The sequence below is a fragment of the Ciconia boyciana genome, chromosome 15 (assembly GCF_034638445.1).
Source record: "Ciconia boyciana chromosome 15, ASM3463844v1, whole genome shotgun sequence".
NCBI lineage: Eukaryota > Metazoa > Chordata > Aves > Ciconiiformes > Ciconiidae > Ciconia > Ciconia boyciana.
In genome coordinates this window covers 9,498,932-9,522,837 of record NC_132948.1, presented here as the reverse complement: position 1 = coordinate 9,522,837, position 23,906 = coordinate 9,498,932, and the positions used below count along the sequence as shown (strand labels likewise).

At 42.0% G+C, this 23,906-nt stretch overlaps 1 protein-coding gene across 11 annotated transcripts in view; it reads right to left on the bottom strand.

The window, feature by feature from the left end:
* Nucleotides 1–23,906, bottom strand: part of KDM2B (lysine demethylase 2B) — a 130,237-nt gene that overhangs the window by 61,604 nt on the left and 44,727 nt on the right. For 8 of the 11 annotated variants that reach the window (XM_072880317.1, XM_072880322.1, XM_072880315.1 and 5 more), the window contains 3 exons: nucleotides 18,133–18,226; nucleotides 17,071–17,224; nucleotides 5,445–5,560 (listed from right to left, as the gene is read on the bottom strand). In XM_072880317.1, coding sequence (XP_072736418.1) covers nucleotides 5,445–5,560; nucleotides 17,071–17,224; nucleotides 18,133–18,226 — 364 coding nt within the window. Of the gene's footprint in view, nucleotides 1–5,444; nucleotides 5,561–17,070; nucleotides 17,225–18,132; nucleotides 18,227–18,662; nucleotides 18,768–19,008; nucleotides 19,112–21,565; nucleotides 21,704–23,906 lie in introns of those variants that run through there. The other 3 variants (XM_072880324.1, XM_072880326.1, XM_072880323.1) reach the window with 3 other exon arrangements.

Genomic DNA, 23,906 nt, shown 5'->3' with positions numbered 1-23,906 from the left:
GCACAGAAATTTGCATTTTGCAGGCTTGCATGCATGCATTGCACGGGGATTATAGGAACTGCTTTAAGGTATTCTATGCATATTAACTGCTCACCTAGCCAAGAGGTGTCCACCCACCTTTAATGAAAAGCTGGACTGCACCAGAAAGGAGCATTATCTTAGGAAGCCCTTTTTAAAAAACAAACCCAAAACACCACCCCACCCCAGATCACCCCAAAAACAGTGAAGTCTAAACAGAACCACTAATCCAGCACCTGGAAACTCAGATTCAGCTCTGCAAAGCAGGCACTGTCGAAACATCTGCATGGTGATATAAGCACTGAGCATATCAATGACTTACTAGAATGCCCATATTTGAAAACTGTCCCCAAGGTGGACAGTCAAAGAACTTGCTTCTGTTCCCAGGGCACAGGAAATGCAAACACTTTTAGCAGTAAAAGAAAATGTAACAAAGGGAAAATATACTGTATTGTCCCAACTAAACGTATCACAGCGTAGGATTTAAATACTCCATGGCAATTCCCAAAAGTTAAGATCTCTTAAATTCAACACAAATGTAGCTGGCAAATCTGAACTGCATGTTGCTATGGGTCATGCATCCAGCAATGCTGCACCTTTTCAAATGTTTCCTTGTGTTGTTTGTTACAAAGCACATGTACTAAAAAAGAAGGAAAATAATAAAAAGGCAAAAAACAACCAACCAACCAACATCCCCCTGAATTTGAGAACATTTAACCCCAGGGCATTTTTGCATTGGAAAATATTTTTCCTTTGGTTTCGTTATTTGTCATAAAGAAGAGACCGAGTCACTTATCACTATTATGGAACACAGGGGAAATTAGCCATGCTAAAATATATGCTAATAAAGGAACTCAAATTTTTCCAAGAGAGCACTGCAGGAAACAAAATTTGCAAAGAATTGACTTACAAACAGGAAGCCGCCTTCCACCCCTCAGCCTTCAAAAGGTTTTCAGCCACATGCCTGGGAATATTAAAGACATCATTGCTCAACATTTGTTGACAGATTCTGAGCTTCACCAAATTTAGTTGTTACCAATGTTAATTCAATGTGAAAGACAAGGCAGTAATGCATGCAGTGCTCCCATTATGTATATCAATCTTTAATATTCAATTTGAGTTCCTAATTGCCTCACTATCAATGTTCCAACCCACAGCAAATCCCTCCATGCCTCTGTAATTCACTATTTGCCCGAGAAGGCTCTGCTTTTACAAACCTTCAGAAGTAAGAGCTACCAAGTAGCAAGAGATACTGTGCAAAGATCTACAGTGCCTTTTGCCAGTAAAGCACGTCTAACAGTGCTTTAAAAATCTTTTAAACTTTGCCTTATGGAGAAGTATAGAGGAGTACATTCTTTATGATACGAACTGCTTTATGTACATGTCCATACTTTTTCCATTGTACACTTACGGTAAAATGAACTCTTATGTGGAAGGGGGGAGGAATAAAAGAAAGAAAGAAATTAAAAATGTTCTGTGATGAATTTAAAGTGTAATATCTGATACAGACACTGCCAGAGGACTAAATCCCCCACCAGCAGGGAAATATACTAGATCATCTAATAGGCATTTCCAGCTCTAACTTCTGTGATTAATAATTTACAATCCACTGAATAAATTTTTTAATTATTCCTGTAGAGCGAGAAAAATCCTCTCTGGAATATGATCCATTTCTTCAGTTCAAAGTGAAAATATTTTAGAGACTTATATCCCCCTCCAAAAACAAAACAAAAACCCCTCAACAAGTAAAGCACACATTTTCCTTAACAAAGTATCAGTCTCTTCCACAATGTCCATTAAAATCATTACAAACTCCACTTATGTTCAATCAATCTAATCACAACATTGAAAAACAATTTATGATTATTTACAAAATAATTAATCTATCCACTTAAAATGTTATCTTACATTCCAGAAAACAAAATCAGTAGCAAACACCATCATCTGTGAGTGACCACCTTACGTATATATTTTGAGTGCTTTTGTCCCTATCCACGTTCAAATACTTTAACGCAGTTAAATTTAGATGAGTTGGGAGTAAGTTTGACACATTCTTCCTCTTCAGTAATACAGAGCTGTAACACCCCTATGCCAAGATGATGCATCTCTGCATGGCAGCCTGCTTTGCAGTTATTCAAGCTGGTCTAGCAGAGCGCTAAACAGCTTGGCCTATTTGACTAGCTGTTAATTGGCCTCTAGGAAAGCCAGACTGCAAAATGAGAGTCTCTACAAACTGTAAGGCTGGAGAATATTTGTTTGCCTCAATTGCACATTAGGAGCTGTTTCCAACAATAGACATGTTTTTTATTACTCCTTAAAACTATTTTTAAATGGCTATAACCCTCTTAAAAAGTCTCCCAGGGATATGAGAAATTAAGCTAGAATAAGCATGACAAGTATATAAACTAGGCAATTTTATCAGGCTGTAAATCAGCATTACCGTTGCAACCATGTATTTATTCTTGTCTTAGCTGCTAAGACAATAACAACTACACCTAGCATAAAAATGACTTTGAATATCAGCAATCAAAGATGATTAAGCATTATATAGCAGGTTTAAACACAGTGAAACCTCCATAAAATTGCTCTGTGCAAAATGAAGACGGGAAACACACCTGTATTACACTTTGATTTGAGTGTGGCAAATTACTTCGTCAATCACATCATGTAATTTACTTCTGTGCTATACACAATGGAAAGATCAATACTGATGAGAAACTCATTTGCAGTATGTTCACACTGGCAAATTTGTGTGAACTACATACTGTACTGAGTCTGCTGTCCTAGCCAGTGTATGAACAGAATTATTTGAACAAAGAAATTACAAGATTTGATTGGCAAAGCAAATAAACTAGTACACACTAGAATTCTATTTTGAAAACATTTACCCCTTCAAGATTCCTGCATGACATTTGGGGGGGTGGTGGTGTTATTATTTCTAAATAACAGCATTGATTTTCCTGCCTTTTATCAAACTTCTGTATGCCTTAGTTGCATGGCTTATATTTTGTTTCTGTCTAGAAATTCTTGCTATTCTTTGACTGTTCACACAACTTTGTTATTATACAGCTGGCTACGAGCAGAAGTTTGTGAACACAGGTACAGGCTGTGCATAATACATTGCTAGCACACAGCAACATAAAGCACTGAAATTGTTTTTATGAAGTCGTGGAAATTCTGGGCTGTTGGCTTTCATTAGTCTTTTTTAAAGCACTTAAGTATTTTTGGAGGGAAAATGATAACTGATAACTACACATGCTTTGAAGAAAATCTAAGCCAAAACTGACAAGAGTAAAGGTCGGGTTTGGGACTTCCAAATGTTGCAGTATCCCTTTCCAAAAAACTCTGTCAGGACATTTTCAAAGAGGCAGATACCCAAGTCGCAGAACCTTCCTACCTATAGGTAGGTGCTAGAGACTTTTCAAAGGCATTTCAGTGTTAACTGGCTGGTAAGTTCCTAAAAGGTACCAAAATACTTGACTGTTATGGGGAAATCTGCCTCCTGATATAAAAGCTTTGATCAAAGCTGCACCCAGCTTCCTAAGGAGAAGGGCCTGACATGAAGCACTACTGAGCAGTTACAACCCAAGGTGTGTGATCTGGGGTTGCTCAAGTCCTGTGGGAACAAAACATCAGCTCTTCTACTACTTCACAAAAAAGAGTGTTTCCTTCCCATCATCCCCATAGACATCAATGGAAATAACTTGTTTCTGGCATCAATCCTTCCTCCCAGTCCTCACTTCTGCATTCTCCATGCAAGTTGCCTGTGCTAGCATCCTTCCCGGCAACAACACACCCTCCCCTTGAGCACCTGCAGCATATATATCCAGCATATATTGCAAGTTCTTATTTACAGCCACTCTGAAAACCTTCCTGTGCCTAGCACCTCTGTCTAGCCACAGTGCACCCCTTCCTGCTTCTGCCATCATAACTTTTTCCTGTCCAAGTCCCTTTACTCTTTCTTAAGACACTTGACATTCTTGCCTTGGGATGCCTATTCAAAGCCAGGCTGAACTCCACTCTGGTCTCTGTCTCCACTTCTGCTCTCTGTTACATTCCCCCTGTTCTAATTCCCCTGAATTTCAGCTTTTGCCTTCATCTCTCTTCCACTAAGAATTCATTTTTCTGCTTAATATTCCTTCCCTTCATTAAAATCACTCCAGGAAACCAACTGCTCCCACCACTGTTTTGCAATGTGAATATTACCAGGCCTTGTACCCCCTGTGAAGTAAGGGAGTAGTCCCTTCCTAACACAACAGTGGCAGAGAGAGGCTGGGGGGAGGACACCCTTCCTCTCGCTGAGTCAAAGATGCATTTCAAAACAATACATAGTTGCTTCAGGCCTATGCACTTCCACTGCAAAGACAGCGATTTGGGGTAAAAGCTCACTTGGAGCCAGAATTGTGCCCTCTTGTAGAGGTGAACAACAGTGAACTGTACTGATGTCCAAGACATACCATTTTAAGACCTTCTAGTGAAGAAGAATTGCAAATTCCTGCCATTTTGTGAGCCCAAATCTCCATTAACACTACAGCAGGCACTTGTGCCAGTGGCTTACCAGCACTGCCTCAGTGCAACGCCTCCGAAACAGTCAGCCACAGAAAGTCCCCATCTGAGTTTGCACATACCACTAGTCCATTTTTGCATCACAATGCTACGATTGCCTTGCATAGCTTATTTAATAGCCTACTAAAATAGTGGCACTTCCTTCAGATTCTGCTGCTTTATAAAACTGCAAAGTATATGACTACTACGTATCCTGTTTATTAATCAAGGACAAAATTTTCACTCCCAACAAAGAGGACACACAGTAACCTCCTCCAAGATGTATTACTCTTTCCATCAGGTAGATGCTACAGCCAGATGAACATCACAGCGGTCAGATTAACATCCCACCCCAGACTCTCTTTGTTCCGAGAAATTCTTGCATAGTATCGAGTCATTGTAGAAGAAAATCCTGCAGAGTATAGAAGATGTTTCATACACAACTTCTGTGCAGCTTTGTCAATTCAGCTGTGGACAGTAGAACCATCCTAGTCCCATTAGTTCTCCAGGCTTGGGTATCCATTCCAGGTGTGCACAGAGAGATGATAAGCAAGGGGTTATCAGAAATACTGGTACAAAGGTCTGTAAAGCACAGTATGTTTTTGTGCAAAAGGGAAGGTGTTTATGAAAGTTTAACAGGCAGACAAAAGACACAGAAGGGACACGTCTGTGGGAAGTAGGGAAAAACAGATGAGTACATTCCACTAAAAATAGCCAACATTTGAAAGTCTCATTACTTCACGTTTACCTCTTGTTTCAACGACTCTGACATGGAGATGCCCGTCAGTTCTCGTTTGTCAGAAGGGAATATGAGAGAGAGACTATGACAGATCATAGTCACAAAGAACTGTTCAGTTAAAAAGAGAATCAAGTATCCTTACCCTTGTTCTGTCCTCAATTTCATAGATGCGAAGCTGCATGGGAACATTAAAGCTATGCAGGATATTTCCACCAAACACCAGAGAATCTACTGGAGTATAAACCGCATGTATCCACCCTAGAGAGGGAAAGAAAGAACTGAGAATGCCTCATACTATGTAGTATTACAGAGCAATTTATAATCAAATTTTATCAACCCCATGAACCCCATTCTGCAGGGGATGAGAGGTTAAAGCAGTGAAAGGTTAAACAGTATGCTCGTAGCCACACTTTAAGACTAGCTATAGAAGAACAGCATCTTATGATGTAGTCTTACAACCCTCTGTAAATTGGGTTCTTCTATTTATTCACAGAACAGTTACAGTGTTTACTGAGAACACATAAGCTTGTGACTCAATCACATCCATGACTAAGAAGTAAATTCAGTCTGTTCAATATACTTGGCTCTCAGATGTATCTACTGGCACCTCCAATTGGGTTGCAAAGCATGTTAGCAGTGGTGGTGGGCTAGGGCTGTGGAACTGGACTGAGTCACATCGAACTTCTTTCACACCAGCACCAGAGCATATATCTTCAGATGTCAACAATTTCAAATTATTACCAGCCCTCCTTCAGAGGTGAAAGTTTCATATCCTATTATCAACTTCTTGAAGCAACTGAAAAAATCTTTTTCACTGCAAGCCCCAAGTTAAGGGATTTAACATTTCCAGTACTGGAGCTGAGGAGACTGTTCTGACCCAATCCTGCAAGGGACTAAATTCAATTCACCAGCTCCAAAGGGAGGGAAGAATTTTCTATCAGAACAAAAATCCAGGCATAGTAATTGAGGCAACCACACACCAGCCCTCTGCTTCTGCATTGTTTGCTTGGTATGTCAGCAGCTGAAGGACTGGCTATGCAAGACTGTAGCCTCTGATCTCTGCAGTGAAAAAGGAATTGATCCTCCTAATGATCTGGGACCCACAGAGACCTGACACTTTTTCCCCCCCCCTTCTTTTTTAATGAAAAGCATTACAATTTATAAACCAGCAGACAGCAAAGCAACATAGGGGGCAGTCAATTTTCTCCTAACTGCAGTACTTTCCATTAAAGCTGTGGCAGCTTTCCTTCATTTCAAGATCAGTGAGGGAGCAGGAAAATGCTATTCAGCCTAAAGGGTTCTCCAGCTAGCAGCCACGAAAGCTCTCCTCCGCAACAATCTTTAGACCATAAAGGCCTGCAAAGCTATATCTGAGAAGTCCTTGAGCCACAGCAGATGGCAGAACTGGGGCTTTCATTTAAGGGCATATTGGGAGGAGAAAGACAGGAAGGAAAAGAAATCAGCACTAGAATTTTCTCCCTGGAAACACAAGCTCATCACTCTGAATACATTTTTCTGAATTTCAGAATCACAGAATGGCTGAGGTTGGAAGGGACCTCTGGAGGTCATCTGGTCCAACTCCCCTGCTCAAGCAGGGCCACCTAGAGCCAGCTGCCCAGAAGTATGTCCAGATGGCTTTTCAATTATCTCCTAGGATGGAGACTCCACAGCCCCTCTGGGCAACCTGTTCCAGTGCTCAGTCAATTTACAGGTCTGATTCCACATGATAAATGTGACGCATATAAAAAAGCAGGTGGCTCATAGCTCTGGCAGCTCTCAGTATTATTACATCTTTCCCACTCCAGTTAGTATAATTTCAGTTACAGAGTCGCTCACAATGATCCAGTCCATTTATTCCTTCCAAATCAAGAATAACCAACTAGAGAGGAATATTTTTTTTTCCACATAAGGGTAGTGTGGCAACTACCTATATCAACACTATAAAAACTCTTCACAGTTGAAGTAGTTCACCACCTCACATGAAATACACCAGTCTGTACTAAGAGCAAACTAGTGGAAAAAATAAATTATCTTCCTGATGCTAGTCTTTAGGAAGGAAAAAAGATCCAAGGTCAAGGAAGTTGGGGCTACTGCTTCCACTAGGTAATCAAAGATTTATGTGGCTGGGGGAAAGAATGGAAACCACGTGCTGAAGCAAATCTGTTGCTGGGTCCCCAAAGCAAACTTTTTGGATAGGTGCTGACACACAGGGTCAATTTACATGATAATTCAGCTTAATTGTCAGTTTTAGAGATAAACAAACTGAATCTCAAAAAGGTGAAATGCCTTATCCATGCCCACACAACTGAGTGGTAGCAGGAGACAGGTCAGAAACAGCCCGTTATTAGCAGAACATTGAAGAGTCCTCACCACTACTTCCCACTGCAGTTCTCTCAGCACAGATCAATGTACAAACATACTGGAGCTGGCAGACGCACAAAGATACTGGAGCTGGCAGATGCAACAAGTTATTTTAATGGAATGATCAACATAATTGTAAATACAATTTGTTATCAAATATTTACAACTTAAGTAAAAGGAGTAACTGAGCTGAAACCTGGCTTTCTACTCCTATATAAAAGAAAGGAAATATCCTTCATTTTATAAGAAATAAAATGAAATCCCAACAACGCAGTTGTTCCTCAAGTGTATGCTTTTAGTACAACCACACGGTAGCCTCCTCCTACAAATTATACTTCCTCAGTGAAAATTTCACACTGGAGTGTACTTGGTTTCACTGTTTCTTGCTCTTTGGGTTTCAGTCTCATCACACCTTCCCTGACCTCTGCCCTCACTAGATGCCAAGGGTCTTTGTGTTAATAACCTCTAGATTTCCTCCGCAGTAGTCCCAATATTTTTGGGAGAAATGTGAAAGGATCTATCACTGGCTTGAGCCAATGCTCCAACAAATGGTGTCCCAGATGACAAACCCTCAACAGAAAGATTAACGAACAAGAATATAGTTTCGATCCTGTACTGTTGAAGAGCTGGTAGACATGCAAACTGAAAATCTTCCCTCAAGTATCTGAGACAACCTCTGCTTCTGCAGATAATGTATTTAATTCCCTACTTATGTCTATATTCCAGGTCCAAACTCATCTTACAATTAGTACCTTCAACTCCTATCTTCTGAACTAACTGAACACTAGGTCCTTCAAGGTGCACGTATTTGTAATAACAAGACTGAAAATACTGCTTTTTATGACACAGTTCTCAATAACAAAACCCTGTAATAATGAAGTGCTAAAATCCATCAAGGTTGGGAAAATAAAAATAAACCAGAAACCAAGCAACAAACAGAAAGTCATTAACTGTAAAGTCCTTGGAAGTAAAGTTCCTACCCCTAGGCAAAGCAGAGCGCAGGATGATTTCCAGGCGTAGCTCAAAGATGGGTAAGAACAATGCCCGTGAGTACCATCCCTTCACTGTTGAAGCAAGTGTTGAGCAAGGCACACAGCTAAGTCCCAGGGAATGCCCAGATCTCCAGCAGTTCATGTGCTCCCACATGCAGGATCCAGCTCATAGCCCCTCTGCCAGCTACAGGATGAGGCCCTGACAGAGGAGTCACCTGCTCATAAGACAGATTTTGGCCACTCAGCTGTATAGCGTTTTCAGTCACACTGCATCCCAAAATAGTTTTGACTTGCCTGAGGAACGTACGTGCAATATTGAAACTGCAGAGACACAAGCACCAAGAGGGGTATTCCAGGGACATAGGACACTACGGGCAAGATTAGACAAAAAAGATGGAAGAATTGACAAGGTAAAACACCACAGGAAGATTGCCACAGACATTACAAAGGGAAAAAAAAAAATCTCCTGTTCTAATATTAACAAGGCTGTGTATGCAGAAAAAGTGAAGAGGCCAGCACCAGAAAAGTAGAAGTAGGAGGAAACAGAGACGAGCAGAAAACAGGAAACAGTTTCCATGAGGGTAATATATTGTGGAAATGAGCTCTGAGAACAGATAAGCTTGGATGGCATATCCAATTCATTCCCACAGCTTAGATACAAGCGCAACTCAGAAGTAAACTGAGGACAAGGAATGTTCATTGTGACCATTTGCAAACAAGAATACCCATCTTCTAAGCTTCCCAATTACAAAGGTTTTTAAAGAGGAAGATAGACCTCCAGAATAGGAGCAAGCTGCACATATGCATAAGACAAAAAGGACAGCCAAGGGGATTGCTTTAATATCATCCACACGAATACATCCCGCCTTGCCTCACCTTCAGCTATGCCATTACTTTTCGCTGAATGAATTGACAGGTCTGTTGACATTACGATCACGTCACTCTATGCTGGACAGCCTGTCATGTCTGCTCATGTATGTCTGCATCTTTTAGCTTTCACAGCAAAAACTTGCCAACGCAGCCTCCAATACAGACAACTCCAAAGCGAGTGTCATCAATTCTCTCCTCAATGACTGCTTTCTACTGTTTACATAAACCCTGGTACTACTGCACAACCCTATGTGTTTCATGGGTTAGTACAAGACAGGAGATAACATCTCTCCCCTTGGTAATACTCTCAAAAACTGTAATTCTCTCAAAAAAAGGAAAGCAACACAGAATAAAATGCCACAAATTTAATGTTATTCTTAATACTAAAATAGCACTGGAGTAATATCAGAACAAATGGATTAAGGACTGAAAAAGTCAAAAGTCAGTAGAATAAGACATTGTTCATTTTTGGCTGAAAGACATGAACAAAAGCACCTGCTAAACATTAGCTAAGGCTACAATTAAATCCTATAGATGAGAGAAAGACATACACTGTGTGGCTTCAGGGATTAGTCATGAATTAGAAAACTCTTCCTCATGAGTGATCAGTGTCAAACCAGCCTGTGTTGATAGTGGTAATGACTGAGTGAACGTGGAACCAGCCTGTCCTTCCTTCACAGGCTGGTCCGACAGCTTGCAGCTGGAGCACGCTCTCAGTGCGGCGGAGCAGCTCCTGCACGGCCACTGCACAGCCCTGCCCTGTGAGCAGAGTACTTCAGACCACACACCAGCCACGAGCTCAGCTAAATGGGGATCAATGGCTTTGGGAGTACAGACACTGCATAGTCACTGTTCACAACCCTCATTTCCAACCTTAGCAAGAAGACTGTCCATGTACGGTTTTTCTGAAGTTGATCTTTTTTATTTCAGTTCTTGGTGACTAATGAGTATTTTTTCCTTCCCAAAACAATCCTAGTTTATGAAGCCAAGCCAACATTGAGCAGGAATTCTATTCAGGAGACTCAGAAATACTCTCGCCTGATTTATAGTTACAAATTATTCCACCACTCCTAAGATACACTTGAATATTTAGATGATATCATCTCTAGTAAATCAAGAAGGTAAAATTAACAGTAACAAAAGCTTTTCTGAACAGTTAAAAGAAAGATACAATCTCATTATCTTTTGAATTTTATAAAACAAGTATTATTAAACACTGCAAACTTGTTAGATTTCAGGGGCCTGCAAATTCCTACTGTATCTTCAAGGATGCAATCATCCATCTGAGAATAATAAAAAAGAATATTAACTTATAAAGCTATGGGGCAAACAGACTACAAGCTCCAAGGCAAAACCATGGTGCATCTGTTTCCATTATTAACTGAACAGATATTTTGCTTTGTGATATAGAAGGCATACATATTTTTCTGCAATTCTACAGCAACTTGGTGTGGAAAAGATTAAATATATATGCCTCGAAAATAAAAAGTGAGTAAGGAGATAACCTTACAGTGGGCATTGCCAGCAAATGAGACATTATTTCTCTCATCTCTAAAGAAGAATGACTGCATCATAATAGTGCCCACAACGAAAAATATCAAGGAAGCATCATGTTCACATTTTAAAAGTAAAAAAAAAATTAATAATTTTACCCCAGTACTACAAGTAATACAGCAACTCTCAATCTTATATCATTTTTTAAGAATTAGGTAGAGTGCTGCAGAGAAATAGAACTAAAAATCCAACATTATGCTGTCACCTTCTATCTGAAAGCAGACACTCAAGGCAAAAACTCTCCTCTCTGATGCTCTCCACTGATCTTCGTCGCTTGGTCCCTAAAGGTTCCAGCCAAGGAGCTTCCATTAACATCAGTGGAAGCTCCCAAAATGGGAAAGGTGAACAGCAACCAAAAATAGCCAGGCAGCTATGCAGCCCTAGCACAACTCCCTGCAAAAAATTTACCAGTCAGATTTTAATAGCCTGTCATTCTCCTTGATATAAAGACTATATGCTACCTTCTGTCCCTATTACATAATAATTCATAAAATACTGACTGGCATAGCAGAGGTGACCTAGGACTGCACACTCATAATAGGCAGAATCCTATTGATAACCACCGATACAGTATTTGATGCACTTCGAATCCTTGCAAATAGCTGCCTAGAGTCTAGCACAGAACATCCCTTTCCATCCACTCTCCTTCCCAAAAACACTCATCTGAGAAAAGTCATTATTTCTGCATTTGACTGGAAACAAGAACTTTGGAGCACTCTCATGTTACCATCATAATCACCACAGACCAACGAGAATATTTTGTTAGACTGTGGCTCATTCTTCAGCTCTCAAGAAATTAAGAGAGATTATAATAGCATGTTTCCATGTCAAAGGCCCCAAAGTGCATTATAAAGAACATTAAGAAAAATAAAGTAAAACAAACAGCTTACTCCTCAGTGGAACACTGCCAACTCCGAGGTGAAACCCAACTGTTATGAAATAGCACGCAGCAACACTAGTGAGAAGTTTGAAGAGGAATCAGAAAGGGACACCATGTCCAGTTGACAGTAAGTTACTCTGTCCGGATTTTGATCATAGGAATGTCTAATTAATCAGCACCGCAAAAGTCTTCTACAATATCTAATGGCAGTCCATTATCCAATTTTCAGAAATAAAAAATGCACAGTGGCTTCTTGGACTATTATTTTATGGACCATGTAGTGGTCTATTACTGGGACTGTTACTGTCCGATGTAAAGACAAGACAAAAGTCACCCAAAATGGCCTGGCTACTTGAGGATTCATGCTCCCCACAAACATAGCTCTCTAAACTACCAGTTCACACACATCACAACATCTCATCTCTTCAATGTACTCACATTAAAGCTACATATTTGGAAAGCCTACAGTAAGAACACCCATGCAGAGTCAACCCAAAACCATACCTGCTCATGACTCTACTGCCTCTGATCAGCAGTAGAAGCTCAGAAAAAGATTGTAAGAAACAGAACATTATTAGAGTAACCCTTGGTAGTATTAGCCATCTCCTTCCAAAGGAACCAAAACCAGTATGTTTGCAAACTTTCTTAGACCAATCACACTGCAAACCCTGGAATCAAATTGTATCCACAGTAAGCGTGGCAACTTCCTTGAACGTCAGCAAAACTGGTCTTCACAAAAAGAGAAGAAAACCCAAGTTCATCCATATTCTGGCAGACAACATTATCAGTAACAGTCCAGAACTGGCTCAAGTTCACCTTTTCAAGACACATAATGATTATACCCTTGCTTCACAACATTAACAACATAGACAAATACTGCAAGACAAATTTTCCACAAGAGACTACTAGTTGGCCTGCTTTTGTATATCCCAATTTTGCATGGGCAAACTCTCTTGAATTTAAAGTGCAAGTGTCTACACCAAGCATATATACACATGTACGGAAGAAAAGGTCATTTTTTTGAAAGAGATGTCTGGCAGGAAATTGAGAAAAAAAGCAAACAAGCTTAACATATCTCAAACTACTGCAAGATCTTGTTTGTAGAGGACAACAGGGAAGGAGAAGTACAATGTCTATGTCAGAGATCCATCACTTACAATCAAAATGACATATTCAGCAAGACTAAAAGACTCAAAAGAGCAAGTGGATTGAAAGAGAATTAATTTTTCATTTTGTGTATGCTTAGTTTTGAGCTTGGGTTTAGGTAACAGCAGTGACGTTTAGGAGTACGCAAGAGAATCTACTGTGGTGGTCAGAGAATTGAGACAGAGGGAATTCAATGCCTAATGTACCACTTGAAAAAACAAGTGCAAGGCTAGAAGATGGTTTATAGAGCATAAAGACTGGAGTGGCAGGTGAAAGGCAAGAGGAGGAGAGATAAAAGGTTCCAGTGGAGTTATGCAGTGACACAAAAGGAGAAAAATACTTGAAGTAGAAGGAGAAGCACTAAAGATATTAAAAAATTGGGTAACACATCAGCATTAACTTAGTGAGCAGTATTTCAAACAGGCTGTAGGGGAGCAATCAGAACGTAACAGAACAAGCGGCTGCATACAAGCCAGAAACATGTGCCTGCATTAATCCTGAGCTGTAGAAATCTGAGGTATGCTGCCCAAACACTGGTTCTGGATGTCCCCAGCACAGTGATGAGAGATATCTAAACTACTTCTCTGTAACACCACCACAATGGACTCCAAACACTTCACACATCCTCCCTGCAAGTCATCACTGGACACATACACAGTACAGAAGAAAGCTACAGCACAAATAATAATGGACAAGCTCTAGATTTGATTGTGACTTATAAAATTTTGTTGTTTCCCTACTGAGACAATAACTGAGCACTGAGATTATGCTTTTCCTCTTCCAGATCATCACAGTTTATACCTGAAGAGAGAAGCACACTCTAGAAAGAACTTCCCTTCTGTTTGGCAGGTGGGTCAGATATGCAGCATCCACTGTCCACTATACCACAGTAATATGTGTTACCTTGACCAAATTTCATCTTTGTTGAACACTTAATCATATGAAAGATTAAACATTGCTCATGGTTAACATACACAGTGCAAGCACGCGTGTCACGTAGCAAGCACACAGCTAGGGCCGTAGCATTCTTTACTAATGTCTTCCTGTATAAGGACAAGTTTTCTCCCATCCTGGGAAAACAACAGTCATATTTCTACAGAAAAAAAAATAATCATTTGCTCACACTGGTAGTGACTGTAGCTTTCTCTCCTCTTGAACCTTCAGCTGTTATAACATCTTGAATCTACATCTGGCCATAAACCTCGGCATGGCACAATGTGGTATATCTCTCAATCAACAATTATGCTGACATCAGTTTAGACAATTATATTAATGGAAAAGGCCAGGTTCCTAGTTGATTTTATCACTTTACTGCAGACTTTACCAGAGTTGATCATCCTTGACTCATCAGTGGGAACCAGTGAAGTGGGAGGTGAGAACTTGTAACGGTGCATCGCTTGTTCGGAGAAGTCCTATGGGGCCGTAAGGAGTACAGCTTGACTCCTACGCAAGGCCTCAGACACAGCATCCCTCGGAATCCCAGCTTACTTCCCCCCACCCCATACTTAGGAGGGACTCCTAAAATGCTGCAAGAGGCACCTTGGCCCATAACGACTCACTATGCTGACAATACTTTGCTCAATTTCTCATTGGTACCACAGCTGTGATTGTGCCTCTCAGTGCTTTGCAGGGTTAGAAGCACACGTGGAAATTAACTGGTTTAAACTTAATCCTGAAAGGATGATGGTAGCAATGGAGAGGAAAATACCCTGAGGCCCTGGTGAGCACTATAATTATGCCTTCTGTAAGAATAATACCCATTCTTGTCCAAGTGGTTTGTAATGTCTGGGATTTACTGGATCTACTGCTGATCCTAGAGCCTCAGAGAAACCTTCCATCTCCCACAAGCCTATGATCTCACTCCCTCATGTGTCTTGTTACAGTCTTCTCTACCTACTTCATCCTTATGCTGCTATGGTATAATAGCATTTCTAGGACCACCCCCAAAAATGACTTGAAAACAGGAGCAGAGCAGGATACTTTATGGAAAAGGTCCTTTACTGAAATGTTCTCCATTCACAGTCCAGCTGAGCACTAGCTTTATCACTCTACACTTTCTGTGACCAGACCTGTAATTAGAAGGTATTTTCCTCATGGATGAGGTAAGGTTGGTCAACAGTTTATCAGGCTTAAATTAAAGTATGGAAAGCACTGGTTTTACAGGCACCTGTTATCAGAACCTAAACACTATGAACAATTATAAAGTACTTACAAAACACATTCAAACATTAACTAATGTGATACGCACACAAACCAGAGCAAAGAGGTTGTAGGAATTGACCTGTTTTACACAGCTATGCTCAATTCACTGACCTGGAACAGCCTTTAATTAGGCATTTCCATACTCTTAAAACAAACATAGAAATAATGCCCTTTCACATAAATAAGAGATTTGCAAATAAGATTTCCGAACAAAATACAGCAGAGCAAAAACCCTTGAATCCATGAGGTGCTTACAGAGAAATTATTCATATATGCCTTTCAAATATGGCATGGAGCCTAAAATGTCTGAGGTATTGACATTTCTGTACTTTGGGCTTTCCTAAGAAAACAGAAACTACAGTAAAAAACCATATTTGGAATCACTTCACTTCAGCCACCACGTTACAGTTGTGTCCTGTACAAGCTCCCACAACTTGCTGTATTCCAGCTGCTGAGCATGACTAAACTAACATACAGAAAGTCTTATTCGTAGGAGGCTGTTCACAAGGGAATGAAGATAAACACGAAGATGCAGTAACGGGATCTAAGCAAACAGCACAGGCACACTCAAACACCCAGTTCAAACAGTAACAGCACATTCTGACCTGTTTCAAGGGAAGACCTAATTCCTTTAACGGATTAACTCCTCCACCCTCAAAGTCATTTTGCCTGTCACCTTCCAGGCTGATTCTTACCAAATATTTGATTCTTACCAAATGTACAAATTTGTGGCTTTCAACTGATACTAACAATGCTCCCTAGTTAGCAAGAATATTGTTGCTGTCTCCACATGACCTGCATTCTCTCTGTCTCCAGGATTAGAAAATAGTAATAATCCTATCTCCACAGAGTAATTCTAGAGCTGAAGAACTACCAACCTGTCTTTCTGTTGTGTAGAAAGGCTACCTATATTTATTTCCCTGGTAATATCAACCAGACAGAGGCAATGTGTTATGTCATTATAAACAAACTTATGGTCCCATAATAGTCAAAGAGAACAAAACCCGGTATCATCTTAAATGAGAAGTGTTACAGATTGCACCATCCTTAATCCAATTTAGGCAAGAGCAGAGAGGGCTGAAGTCACCAGCCTTCAAAGCAGCAACTATTTGGTTGCTTTGCAAGAAGAGCCTGAATCATGCAACGCAGCTACTGAGGTGGGCAGTAGTGTAAAAATTAAGTGCGGCTGGGCTACTGGAAGATGTCCAGATTGAGCACAATCTCCATCAGCAGAAGTTCTGAAGAGTTATGACAATAAAATAAACTTGTTTCCCCAAGAAGCAACCCTCAGGGAGCACAGTGCCTGGTCTTCCATGTACTGGAATCTCCACTGAACTCCATCAGGGAATCAAGATCCACCTCTGCCTACAGACAGAGGCAAATAAGTAGGTTACTGAACTGCAGGTGAAACCTGCCAGAAGAGATCACAAAAACAGAAAAATATTTTTCCAAGAAAGCTAACAATAGCAAAAGTCAGTATGACCCCAACGAGAAGTGGTGGACTGACAGCCCCAGAGACCCAAATCCTCTCTCCTTTTCCCCAGTACAGCACAAGTGATCACTGCGCACACTTCCTCACAGTACATTTTTCATCAGTCTGGATGGGTCAGTTTCTGGAAAGTTACATGCACTCAGTCCCTAGCCTTTCTTTTGCCACAGCAAATAAAGAGGTCAATACGGGGTTTAGATGTGAAGAATTGTTTTACAGAGAACTGTTAGTCAAACAATTCCAGTGATTCCAAAAAACAGTTAACAAGTGATACCTGAAGGAATGAAGAACGTATAGCCTTGTTTCAGCTCAATTCTTTGGCATCGTTCCACCCTGTCTCCCAGAAAGATATCACTCTGCTTTCCTGAGAGAACCCATTCTTCGTAAAGTTCTAGATTCTGCAGAGTAGGCGGAATGAGCCAGAAGATCTAAAAATAAGCCAAAGATTTAACTATTACCAACAGTCAACAAAAATAAATAGCTGAGAAATTCCAACAAGGTTATCATGTGTTAGACAAATGAACGCGTAACACCAAGCCTGCTTTCTGCATAAAACACATGTTTTCCAGGTGTTGTACACAGAGGCACACAGCAGACAGCAGCAGCAATTAGTCCATGTGCTGGAAGTGGCAAGATAGCTGTCAGTTGTCATCTCTCTTCCATGAAACATCTTACTCGGCAGATGTCTGCACAGTTTACTTTCAGTTCAAAACAATGCGTTGGTATAGTACAACTTCATTGGACTACATAGATGAACGGTATCTGTATCACAGAGACGTTCAATCTGCTGTATTTATTTCAGTTCTCACCATAAGCTGTCAATACTAGAATTGGGAAAAGCAACCTAAAACAGTAAAGATGTGAATGTAACCATACATGCTGTATATTTTAACGCTTCTGTATCCTGTAATATTTCAGTTCAGGCATAGTGTGCATGTGCACACTAAAGGAACATGGAATCTCTAAAAGGAAACAGAAGCTCTAGCTACAGAAGGAGACTTGTGAGGGCAGTCTGACCCAACAAGGGTACACACAGCTATGTACTCACTGCACGACACTTCTAAACCAGGCAGCAATAACAAGCCTAAAAGCACTACCACCAACAAATAAAACATTTGATATTTCAAATAAATCACTCGTTTGTTTCATAAAGGTGAATGGTGTCCTTCTAATTCAGCAAACTCTGCGTACATCAACAAAGCTAGCTGAAATAGAATGATTGCTGACTAGCCCCCCGCCTCCTCCCCAAAAAAGGGGGGGGGGGGGAAGCAACCCCTCCCCTCTGTAAGAGGCACAGAGAAATAAAAACAAATATCAAACAACAAGGTTCACCTACCTTCCCCCCACGGAAAACGTGATACCACACTGAAGTGCCACCAAAATCAATGTGAAAATCAGTGAAGCATCCTTTCACACTCATCAAACAGTACCTGTAAGCAGAGTGAAGGACAAAAATGAATCAGTCTGAAAGAGTATTTTTCACGTCTTGATTTGCAGAGGTTAACTGCATGTGCAATACTGTTTCCACCAATTAAGCTTCCGCATTTATAGTACTGGGGTTTGTCTCATTAAGTAATTATAACTACGTTTCTGCTAAAAAACGCGTATATCCAAGGTTGAGTTTGCTATTCATACAACTGGAACAAACGCTTTCAGAGTTAAGGAATGGAAAAACATTAAGAGTTATGCTATTCAGAAATATTTCTTATGCCACTGACAGTCCTCGGGGTGATCTGTTTAATGCTCTCCCTTCACCAGCTTGAGACACATAACCTTCTCCAAAAGTTGTACACAAATTGCTTCAAAGAGCAAAGTTTTGAAAAAATCTAATTTGCTTATAAATCCTCCTGAATGTTCTTTACCTACTTGCCATTAATGCCATTTTTGCAAAGACTGGGGGACAGAAACCTCATTTGGCAAATTAACTCCTTTTTGTTCACATTTCTATGCATTTCTGCATCAAAATACATAAAGGAGCCAGCTGGCAGCATCGCTAAGTATCAAATCCACTATTTTTTAATGCCGTCTTGATTCAGGTTTTCAGAGCAGTTTAAAGTCAGCATCACTGGAAAGAGATACAAGAGCTCTCATCTCGCTGCATGAATCTCAAGCCTCCAGCCACCATCTGTAACTAATGGCCGAATTACAGCCGCCCTTCTCACTACAGGCACCTTTGCAAACGCAGGAAACACACACCACTTAACCCACTAACCTCTTTTCCTTGTTCCGGTCTCCGTTTCATGGCTTTTTTTGGGTTTTTTTTTTTGTTTGGTTTTTTTTTGTTTTTTTGAGGGGGGTTATGGAAACAGTACCAGAACGGGATTTGTAAAAAAAAAAAAAAGAAAAAAGGTTTCATTTAACTGTGTCTTTTTCTCATCACATTCAGGTAGAGAGAATCTCAGCAGTATGCAGACGGCGTGCAAAAGTCCCTCTAGATGATAGGCTGGAAAGGACCTTACCATGTGTCTGCAGAAGGCTGGCAAATCAGAGAGACTATAGGTACATAAGAGCCCGCTGCCTAGCAACCACATCCCGAGCTGGAGTTGACAGAATGATACGCAATGCTGTCATGAAGACAGTCAATTTGTGGGCTTCAAAAAAGGTCCTGCGCCTTCATCTCACAATTAAAACCTCTCCTTGTGCAATTACATGTCTCTCCTCTTGCCCACTCTGGAATTTTTTTTTATTTTTTTTTAATCCTTCAGAAGCAGGAAGAGAGCTTTTTCTGCCCCTGGGGTATTTCAGATGCTTCAAAAATCACAGCTAGCCAAGAAGCTGTCTAGACTCTCAATATGCTCCATTTCAAAATATGAGTCCTTCCCTCCCAAATACATTTTTTTTCTTCAATTTCTCCTTTTATGTTTTCTCTACCAAGACATTGTTGATTACAAGTCAGATAGAATTTAAAAACAATAAAAGAAGCCCAGAAAGGAAGTTGCCTTTCTTCCAGCCAAACTGCAAAAAGTCACAGATTGAATAATTGCTCCTAAAACAAAAAAACAACATGGAAATTCTCAGTTTGTGGGAAGTGTTGAGTATTAGAGGTTCATGTTGTTTTAAAGTAAAAAATTCAAATCCTTATGGAATCAATTATTTTGAGTTTCCAAAAGGTCAGATGTAAAATACATCACACTAACAAAAATTTTCTAAGACAGTGCTACCTACCAACAATTACCCGCTCATATTAAGATATTCTGAAAGAGCTTAAATGGCCTAAGCATTAGCCGGTTTTATTTATTCTTCAGTAGTCAATAATCTGAACTTGAAGCTGTCGATCTGTTTGTATTCAGAGAGGAAATAACATAATTGAATTCTCCGTCAAATCAAAGTGCTTAAGATTTAGTTTTGTGAGAAAACACCAAGGCAGATATAACTGTGAAAACGCAACTTTTTTTTTTTCCTTGTTTTTCCTCATTTTCCCCTCTGTTTTCTTGAAACTCCTCTAAACACAACAATTTCCATTCCAATAAAGGTGGTTTTAGTGAAAGAGCCACATATGGTGATTAATAAAAACCTACACAGCATTTGGAAAAAAACCCAGTTTTTCTTTCCATCCACAAACAAGCCATTTCATATTTAATTTCTGCTGTTAATGTTACAGGGCCGCTTTTGTCCAACCCAAAGAGCTACTGAAAGGCTCAGGAGCCTGAAAAAGCGATCTTCCGCCATATAGCAATCTCCCTTGTTGCCAGAGTCTGGCACAATGCCTTTGCATTGACCTCTACAGCTTCCTCTTCCAATGTACACCGCAGTCACATGGTCCCAGCACAGCTCCATGCCACAGCTAATCTTATACACCACTCGGCTCCAACCTCAGCAAGCAGCTTCTCATCACTAACAGCTGCTAATTTGGGGAGCAACTCAACTTTTCAGGTTTTTCCATAACAAAACAAACAAACAAACAAAAAAGAGGAAAAAAAGCCATAACACAGCATCCATGTTGAAAAAAATCTAGAAACTACATCCCACTGCGTGCTCTGGTCGCAGCTCTCTGCCTTCAGCACTCTGGGCCAGAGCAGGTAAAGTGGATTACGGGAACACAATCCCAAATAGGGCATGGGGAGACAATCTGACCAGAGTTACACCCTGAAAAAACAGGCGACGCAAAAGATGCCCCAACTTTAATTTTTTTCACAACTGCTACGACATCCAATCCCTGCATACTCCACTTTATCTCCCTGCACAGCCTCAGTTAGGGTTTTAAAACATGCAGCTGCTTGTAATCTGTTGTGGGGGAGCTTCCCTTCCCCACTGAAGAGTTTGTTTTATGCTCTCCACAAGCCTGAAATTGTTCAAGTTAATGTATTGTTATTTTGGGGGAAGGATTTGTGAGTGGGGGAAAGGGGAACTTTCCCCCCAAAATCTGGGGAAATTTGTTAGAGAAACGATGCGAAGAAATATGGAGTAACCTGCAAACTCACAGGGAAGAACAAACACAGAGATCCCCCAAAAAAGCAAGGGAGATGATACAAACGAAGCTAAACCACTAAGCAAACACTGAGAGCTGGGAACACAGAAACAACACAGAGACACCGCTCCATAAGCCAGCGCAGATACCACACTCCCAGGCAAACCCACAATGCACTCGCCACGCATAGCTACAAACCCGCAAGCAAACAGAGAAACAAAGACAGCGACAGACACGCCGGGATGCGAACGCACACCCGCGCAGGCACACACACCCAGGCAGGGGAATGCAGAGGCGCAACGTACATGCAATGCACATGAACTCGGGGGAGACGCGCGAGCACACGCAGAGGCAGCATTACCCTGAGCTTAGCTCCTTTTCTCTCGCAATAGGTACAGCGCACCATACGGCTCTATTCCCTCTGGCATTGCAAGGGCTCCCCTGCCACTGAGCTCAGCCCATAAACCACTCCCAAACCCCAGCAGAGGCTTCTGTTTTTTGTTCGGGCCAATGAGAAAAGTATAGCTCACTCTTCCTTCCTCCCAGGAGCAGCGCCGGCTGGTTGAAATCCCTAAGCCTGAAACCGAATACCACAAACCCATGAGCCAACTGCAAGTGCCAAACCGGGGAAAAGGAGCAGGCCCTGCTCTGTGTGTTCGCTCGCTTGCTCTCTCCTCTCTCCCCGACGGGAGCGATGCTCCCAGGCGTCGGACGAGGGAGGCTGCGGCGGTCCCCGGCGGCATCCCGGCACCCCGGGGTCCCCTTCTCCCAGGCCTCGCCTCACAGCATCTGGAAGCGGGAGCTGGAGGGGAGACAGCAGGAAACAATAGCTACCTTTGGGCGACTCCTCACGCTAACGGCCTGACCCGCACTGAGCAACACTCCCACACTGGGGCCCTGTAACTGAAAGCCACAAATTACGCCGCAAGACAAAAGAAACCATTGTCACCCGGGAGACACGGGGCCAGCCAGCCCGGCCCGTCTGCCGCCCCGCGCCGCCCCACCCCCGCAGGCAGCGGCCCCCAGCCGCGGGGCTCCCCGCAGGGAAGGCCCAAGGGCTTCTCCTCAGGGAGGGCCCCAGCTCCCCGCTCAGGGAAGAGCCCGGGCTTCTCCTCAGGGAGGGCCCCTGCAGCACCCACCTCCGGCCGCCGGGGCCGGCTCTGCCCATCGAGGGGCCCTGCGAAGCCCAGTCCGGGGGGGGATGCGCGCCCGTGGCCCTGCCGGGGACCAGCCTCCGCCACCAGCCCCACAGCTTTCCCGCCGGCACAAACGCAGCGGGCCCCGTTCCCCCCCCTCAGGAGCGGGCAGCCCGGCTGTGGTAACCAGCGCTTCCAGTAAAAGACAGTTCAGCGCTTCCAGGCTGAAGTTAGCGCAAACCACCACCTATCAAGACCGAATAGTAACTAATCATTAAACACGGTGCGTGCACCAGGCACTTCAAAAGCACATGAAAGACCTGATTCCTGCCCTGAGGGGGTTACAATCTTGAGTCAGTCAGACAAAACCAACACCTGAGATAACAGAAAGCCTATTTTCTGCGATGCATCTCAGTCTGCACCAGAGATCTTGTGAAGCAACCACAAATTACAGTCACAGATCACGCTGGGACCAAAGTAAGTGGCAACACTTTACTCCTCTCAGCCTTGCCCCAGCCCCATCCGGGGTGAAACACCAAGCTCTGGTGTGCGTGGGGTGGGTTCACACCTGAGCATGCCGCTGCCACAAGTGGGGACTTCACAGGGAAAGCGTTATTTACCTTCCAGCCATCAGATTTTGGCATGAACAGCCCACGTAGAGGATCAGAACGGCACCCGGCTACCATCTCAGGCTGCCTGCAAACCTCGTTGCTACAGCGTATGTTCAGCCAGCGCTGGGAAGGTTACCTTTGAACTGTAAGAATGAAAAGGCCTCTTTTTTTTTTTTTTTTTTTTTAATTGGAAGCTTAAATTTCCGAGAAGGTGCCTGCCACCGCAAGGAAATGAACCAAGCTGCCAATTCACAGCGAGCCAGGCCCGTCTGCCCCAGAACAGCATTTTGGTATCGGTGAGAACACGACTTGTTCGTCCTTGTGACATAGCTGTTCAGGTCCCGGCTCACCACAACCCGTTTTAAACACCGGTGCTTATTTCAGTTACACATGTGACACTGCAAGTCCTCCAAGCTCTACACAAAGGAGGATTTGAGACTAATACACTGACTTGAAGACATGAAATTATATTTACTTCGCTAGCTTGGAAAGTTTTAATGAGAACTTGTGCTTACTGGTCTAATTTTCTTGTACTTAATTATTATAGAGCAGTTTTGTATCACAAGCAATTCACAAATGACATACAAAGCGCATACGAGTATCTCACATGCATAAAACAGCGCCAGGTTGCGTTGGGGGACCTGCGAGCTCACTCAATTCAAAGGGCAATCTCCGTCTCCAGAGGCACACCCTCAGCTTCTAATTAGACCACAGCTCAGCAGAGCATTTTAGCATCTGTTTAAATCCATCCCTACTTAGTAAAGGAATGAATAGAAAGGAATGGATGGCTGAATAACAGTGTAGGAGAGGGAAAACAGGGCTGACAGAGTACATGGTAACAGAGCAGCATCCTTTTGTGAACAGGTTGATGTTTCATACAAGATACCCCATCCTTAATTGAAGGGTAACAGCAATATAATGACCTATTATAGCAGTGCTTAGAGATTTTAAGTAA